General features: G+C 46.0%; 1 protein-coding gene across 1 annotated transcript; it reads left to right on the top strand.

Moving 5' to 3' along the window:
* Window positions 1–399: 399 nt before the first annotated feature.
* Window positions 400–7,106, top strand: CCR75_000610 (uncharacterized protein; the record flags this gene model as incomplete). Its single annotated transcript, XM_067958717.1, has 4 exons — window positions 400–539; window positions 610–796; window positions 6,434–6,606; window positions 6,677–7,106. The coding sequence occupies 4 exons, from the start codon at window positions 400–402 to the stop codon at window positions 7,008–7,010; spliced, it is 834 nt and encodes a 277-aa protein (XP_067814368.1). The 3' UTR covers window positions 7,011–7,106.
* Between the last annotated feature and the right edge of the window lie 305 nt (window positions 7,107–7,411).

Here is a 7,411-nt window from a genome sequence, read left to right as displayed (position 1 = left end):
CAACGTTTGGAAAAAGAGAAGCATAGTAAAGATATCCTGTGGATCAGTATTGCAAGTTGAAAATCACCTTAAACCGCATTTTCTTCGTAGTTCGTCTGTTGTCCAAAACCAATTTCAAAATCGTGCGACCATTTGGGTAACGCCATCAGAATAATATTACTTTCGAGGTCAATAGCGCTCTGTTTAGTAGGATGGGTTTAAGATTGTAATAGCATAGCACCAACCGTTCTGGTGAGTCACCGCAAAAGTAGTACCCGTGAGACATGGTAAAAGTACGATCCGTTTACATTCCGACGTCCGCAGCTCCGTGCGTTGCGACTGACCAATCAAGTGGCCTCAATTTCGAATTGAGCCTGCACAGCACAGCCCCGTAACAATTACTATCTTACGACCACCGCGATGAACATTGTGTTTGTATGCACTAGTAACACGTGCCGCTCACCAGTCTCGGAGGAATTTGCTGTCGAATACTTCCGCCGCAAGCTTAACATGTCGCGTGAGCAACAAGAAGAGAAGGGTATTGTCATTCGGTCTGCAGCGTGAGTTGTGTAGTAGTACTTGAAGTTTTAAAACGAACATTCCTTCACGGACAACGCTGTCATGTGGTAGGTTGACAGATGCATTCGAACCCGAAGGATCCCCAGCGTCCAAGTACGCGAAAGATGTGATGAAAAAGTACCAGCTGGACTTGTCGACTCACCGCTCGCAGCTTTTGACAGAGCAAATGTGCAAAGATGCCGACTACGTCGTCTGCGTGGCCAGTGGAATGGTCCACAAGGTCACGGAAAAGTTCCCGGTAACTAAAGAACGTCAAGGCGTGCTGTGTGCCTTCACGCGAGACGTGCCTGACCCATGGCACATGTCCTACGACACCTACNGATATCCCGCTTACAGCGGTTAGCACCCCAAGCGGCATGTTATGGGAGTGGCTGGTTATGCCACAAGGGCTTTCCAACGCCCCGGCAACATTTAATCGTCTAGTGACGCAACTGTTTCGCCCTCATCGAGGTTATGCACAGACTTATTTCGATGACATTTTTGTCCATAGTCGTGCGGAGCAGGGTCGGTCGGATATGGAAAACCATTTAGACCATTTGCGAGCAGTGCTCGAGTGCATGCGCACAAACAAATTGTATGCCAATGCATCTAAATGCATTTTTGGCGCAGACGAAATTCCTTTTTTAGGATGCTTCATTGGAAAGCGAGGCCTTAGAGCGGATCCCGCTAAGGTAAAAGCCATAGTAGATTGGCCGGTTCCTAAAAACCAAAAGGATTTGCGTAAGTGGTTGGGTCTCGCCAATTATTTACACAAATATAGCGAAAATTACGCTGATATGGCTAGGCCATTATCTAATCTCCTTAAAAAGGATACAGAATGGTGCTGGACTAGCACCGAAAATAATGCTTTTCGAGCAGTTAAGGATAGTCTTATCCATGCCCCGATTCTGGCACTGCCAAACCCAAATTGGCCTTTCAGTGTCGTCTGTGACGCATCAGATTTTGCCATTGGCAGTGCTCTGTTACAAACAGATGTTGATGGGCATGAACGTGTTATTGCGTTCGAGTCCAGACAGCTTAAAGCTGCGAAAAAGAATTACCCAGTTCATGACAAAGAGTTACTTGCTATGAAGTATGCTCTCGTCAAATTCAGAGCTCATCTGCTCGGCTCTTAGCCGTTTGTGGTTTATACAGATCACGCGTCGTTACGACCGGCGACTGAGTCGCCCCATCTCTCGCAGAGAATGGCCCGATGGCTATGTTTTTTTGCGGAATACAACTTCGAGGTAAAGTATAAACCCGGCAAGCAAAATGCTTTGGCCGATGCGTTATCACGCAGGCCGGATTATGAGGTTTCTCATTTAACGACTATCTCGTCACGTATTCCTAATTTAATCCGTTTGGCTTAAGCCAAGGCTGAACAGTGTGTAGCTCTGCTACGAGCCTTACAGAACTCGAATTCGGGATATAAATTAGCGGCACGTTTGCGTGCAAGGCTACATCGATTTCTATCGATAAACCTGATGCTTTATTGCACAGACATCGTGGACCCTCCGTTTGTCGTTATTCCTCATGATGAGGATTTAAAGTACCGGATCCTCTTTGAGGCACACGATACTGTCCTTGGTGGTCATCTCGGTAGAGATAAGACCTACGGCTCTATCAGCCAGAGTTATTGGTGGCTCAAACTTAAAAAAATAGGTCAGCGCATATGTTCGCACATGCGAAACGTGCCAACGGGTGTAACCCTCGGCACATGCTGCTGCGCCACTGGCGAGTCTTCCCGTCCCCATAGGATGATGGGAGTCCATTAGTTTGGATTTTGGTTTTGGGCTGCCGAAAGATTCAGCCGGTAACTCCGGTATAGTGGTCTTTGCTGACCGTTTGAGCAAAATGGCTCACTTAGCGGCCGTGCGGGATTCCATTGATGGAGAGGATACAGCTAAGCTGTTTATCAATCGCGTGTTTCGACAACATGATTTGCCAGTGGCAATTGTCTCTGATCGGGATCCCCGTTTCACGGGCAAATTCTGGAAATCAATTTTCCGAGTGCTTGGCACCAGATTGGATATGACCACTGCGAACCATCCGCAGACCGATGGTCAAATCGAACGTGTCAATCGCGTCATTGAAGACGTTTAACGCAGCGTGTGTGCTCAGACACCAAATCGCTGGAGCTCAATGCTCCCAGTAGTTTAGTTTGCGTTAAATAACGCTGTTCATGCCTCTACCGGCTAACCTTAGCGGGATCCGCTCTAAGGCCCCGCTTTCCAATGAAGCATCCTAAAAAGGAATTTCGTCTGCGTCGAAAATGCATTTAGATGCATTGGCATACAATTTGTTTGCGCGCATGCACTCGAGCAATGCTCGCAAATGGTCTAAATGGGTTTCCATATCCGACCGACCCTGCTCCGCACGACTATGGACAAAAATGTCTTCGAAATAAGTCTGTGCATAACCTCGATGAGGGCGAAACAGTTAAGTCACTAGACGATTAAATGCTGCCGGGGCGTTGGAAAGCCCTTGTTGCATAACCAGCTACTCCCATAACATGCCGCTTGGGGTGCTAACCGCTGTAAGCGGGATATCACTAGCTCGCATGAGCAATTAATAGTAACCATCGACTAAGTCCAATGCACTGTACATTGTACATCCCACCATATTATTCTGAAGAACATCCTTTCTAGGAATGGGGGTTTGTGCGGGTATAGTGGCAGCAATAAGCTTATTATAAGCATGTACAATGCGCCATTTACCATTTGGCTTTTTGACACAAAATGTCGGTGTCGAATGAGGAGATTTGCTATCTCGTACCATTCCATCCTCGCGCTTAGCAAGGAAGAAATCGTCAATGACGTCACACTGCTCCCTTGGTAAAGGTCATTGTCTTGTGACACAATATTTGGTTCCCGGAACTAGGTCAATTTCATGACGAACACCTCTATCCGGAGGTAAAACAGATGGTGAGTTATTACACTTACATCTTGGAATTCCTTAATTAAAAAAACAAAAGGTGAAGTTAACTTCGGAGATAACTCAACTGCCAACGCTAGAACCGAAACAATGTTTGCGTGATCTACGTAGTGGCAAAGTCAAGCAGATCTGCGTACTTGTCACTGATGACAATTACGTGGCCGATAATCGGTCGGCAATAGTAATTCCTGAGAAATTCCGTAGGATCTTTAAGGATTGATGACCCACTTCGCGCACTAAGTGCAGCTTTTGTGTCATCCAGGACAGCTTCGTCGAGAAGTTACGATGAGTTTAACTCAACCATAGATCGAATGATCACCATTTCAGATAAGTCACCAGCTTTTAAGGCTCGACCGCACTCATCAATAGACATTTCGTCTAGCTCTAAAAGAGCATGTAACGAGGGGATTGCCGCAAGGCTAACTTCCCCCTCAATGTTACCGGTTATGCCATTTACAAGCGTATGTACTTGCTCACTCGTACCACTTTGTGAAGGTATACACGCTTCGTGTCCACCCTGTCTTGGAGTGGAAACAATACGCCTCTTAGAGGCCGGGGCATTCACGTCCCCGGGTTTTCCAGTCTGTATTGGTTCTATACAAGACATGGTGTCGAATTTGTCATCCGACAAGGAGTTAGGTAACTCAACTTCCTTATTCAGCAAACGTTTACGTGTCGCTTCACATGCATTAGGAGGGTTTAACCCAAAATGCCCTGGCGAACTACCAATAGTGTCACTATGGTGCCACCTCGGCCTTCCAAACTCGGTGGACTTAGACGTGCCACTCCACGTATCTCAGGGATATTGCACCCTTGAGGTCCTGGCAGCCCGCCAACAGTGTCACTACTGACACTCAGTATGATGCCACCTCGGCCGATCAAACTCGGTGGACTTAGACGTGCCACTCCACGTATCTCAGGGATATTGCACCCTTGATGATTCGGCCTTAGGCCAACAATGCTTTCAGCATTTAGTGAATCGTTATTATAACGAATGTCACTCGACGGAGTACGTGCCGTTCCACTTATTTTTTCTGAGTCGGGCTCAGAATTAATGCAATTAACATTAGAGTCTGTTAACTCAGACATGCCAATGACTAAACACTGACAGATTCATTCACTGATCCGCACCAATAGCGCTTTTGTTGCCTAGCAAAGGTGGGTTCATGACTCTCCAAAACTTTGCTAGGAACATTGCGCGTGGCGCCTAAGGTCTTAGACCTCCAGTCGATCCATGGCTCATGGTGTTCTAACCAGGCCATACTGAGGATGAGATCATAACTCCAATCCAAATCAAGGACGAGACAGCGTTCCATACTGTCAAAGTCCAGAAACTTTATACCTAAGTTCAATGGAACTTTGGGAACAGTGACACGAGTCCCAGTCGCTAAGTGAACAGTGCTTGTATCACCTTCATGCGCTCTAAGCGCCTCAACGTATTGTTGACTTCCTTCAAGGGTAAGGCGTCGAGCATAATTGCAAGACGCTCCTGAGTCAATTTAAATTGACCACGGCTTATCAAAGCCCTTTACAGTCGCTTGAGCGACTAGCAAGCCAGGCTTTATCTCTCGCCCCGTGCCATTAAGCGCCGATCTAATCGGGGCTAGGTTCTGTTTATTATCACCTCCTTGAGGTTCAACAGAGCCTAGGTCTTCCCCAGTAGGGCGCCCCGCACCTACTGGGTATCGACATTTTCCCGCACCTTCCCAGATCTCTGGTATAGGTCGGAGTTGGAGCTCTTTCGAGCTTTACGCGAATTTCGAAGAGGGCAGGCAGGGCGTAAATGTTTCGTGCTTTCGCACATATAACATCTACGGATGGTCTTATGCTGTTCCACAGCTTGAAGATCCTCTTCTCCTTCCTCAACGAGGCTTAAATCCATAGGTTCCGCTCTATCTCAAGCCTGAATAAGGTTTTGAGCTTGTCATAAGTGGCGCGTTGCGCTTCTGACAATTCTGAAACCTCTTTCATTTTCGTGAGAAATTAGTCTTGTAAAGATTCAGGCGTAGATTGACTACGAGTGCTACCAGGTGTAACGGAGCTACCTCGCTCCTAAAGTCAAAGGAAGACTTTCGGACTCAAAGAGTCACTTAGTTCTATTGAACTAATGAATCTAACAACTCAGGGAGTCGTATAAGCTATTAAAGCTTAAGGAAAATACAGTTCAAGGGATTCAGGGTTCGTAGAACCAAGTGGTAACTAGTGCCCAAGAGGATATATCTTAGAAAGGCTTCTGTCTCTTACAGATCAATGCACAAGCCTTAGCAAGGCACTTAACGCTTTAAGATCAAAAGAGGAACTGAACTTTATCTAATTATTTAAATCAAAAAACCTTACCCTAGCTAATTAAAATAATAGATTTTGGCCGCCAGATTTATCTCTGGCGGCGACCACATTTGTTACCCATAATAAATGAGATTAAAGTAACTAACTATTTTAAAATAAGATAAAAGGGTATTTTACCCATAAAGTAAATGTACCACAACAACGGTTCTCCAACCGATGTGTGCCCCATTACCCTCGCTCAATCGTGTTTGTAACGATTGGCGAGGTTGATTGGTATTTAAATCAAGAAATCAACAGAACTTTATCGACTCAACGTTTGGAAAAAGAGAAGCATAGTAAAGATATCCTGTGGATCAGTATTGCAAGTTGAAAATCACCTTAAACCGCATTTTCTTCGTAGTTCGTCTGTTGTCCAAAACCAATTTCAAAATCGTGCGACCATTTGGGTAACGCCATCAGAATAATATTACTTTCGAGGTCAATAGCGCTCTGTTTAGTAGGATGGGTTTAAGATTGTAATAGCATAGCACCAACCGTTCTGGTGAGTCACCGCAAAAGTAGTACCCGTGAGACATGGTAAAAGTACGATCCGTTTACATTCCGACGTCCGCAGCTCCGTGCGTTGCGACTGACCAATCAAGTGGCCTCAATTTCGAATTGAGCCTGCACAGCACAGCCCCGTAACAATTACTATCTTACGACCACCGCGATGAACATTGTGTTTGTATGCACTAGTAACACGTGCCGCTCACCAGTCTCGGAGGAATTTGCTGTCGAATACTTCCGCCGCAAGCTTAACATGTCGCGTGAGCAACAAGAAGAGAAGGGTATTGTCATTCGGTCTGCAGCGTGAGTTGTGTAGTAGTACTTGAAGTTTTAAAACGAACATTCCTTCACGGACAACGCTGTCATGTGGTAGGTTGACAGATGCATTCGAACCCGAAGGATCCCCAGCGTCCAAGTACGCGAAAGATGTGATGAAAAAGTACCAGCTGGACTTGTCGACTCACCGCTCGCAGCTTTTGACAGAGCAAATGTGCAAAGATGCCGACTACGTCGTCTGCGTGGCCAGTGGAATGGTCCACAAGGTCACGGAAAAGTTCCCGGTAACTAAAGAACGTCAAGGCGTGCTGTGTGCCTTCACGCGAGACGTGCCTGACCCATGGCACATGTCCTACGACACCTACGTGGAGAATATAGCGCAGATTGAAGAAACGACGCGAGAATTTCTAGATCAACACGTGACGTGGTGATAAGTAGCCACAGACAGATTCGCATCCCTCGCTATCCGACGAAGCGACGAAAAAACATTCTATTCGATAATAAAACTACATCGGACTGAAATGCTGGGACCGCTGGTTTGTCGTGATGCCCATTCCGTATTTGCAACATGTACATAGTACGGATAAGCAGACTGGAGTTTTGTCCTCAAACCAGCGGTAGGCCGTATTGAAAACCGCACAATTTTGCAAGGATTATGTTTTTTTAAGCGCTGTTGGCAAAAGCCATGACGCTTTTCAGGCTTATTTTCTTCAGCTAGATTTTACAAAGCATTGAATGCATTCTGCACTGTGCATTCCTAAACTTTAAGGTAGATTTTAATTATGCGTGTAATTGACTGGACACACATCCATGTGCAAGTTGCCTCTGTATT

This window comes from Bremia lactucae (assembly GCF_004359215.1).
Source record: "Bremia lactucae strain SF5 chromosome Unknown BlacSF5_NotPlaced_200_SHOA01000120.1_2678225bp, whole genome shotgun sequence".
NCBI lineage: Eukaryota > Oomycota > Peronosporomycetes > Peronosporales > Peronosporaceae > Bremia > Bremia lactucae.
The sequence above is the reverse complement of the archived record's forward strand: the minus strand, read 5'-3'. Positions and strand labels throughout refer to the sequence as shown.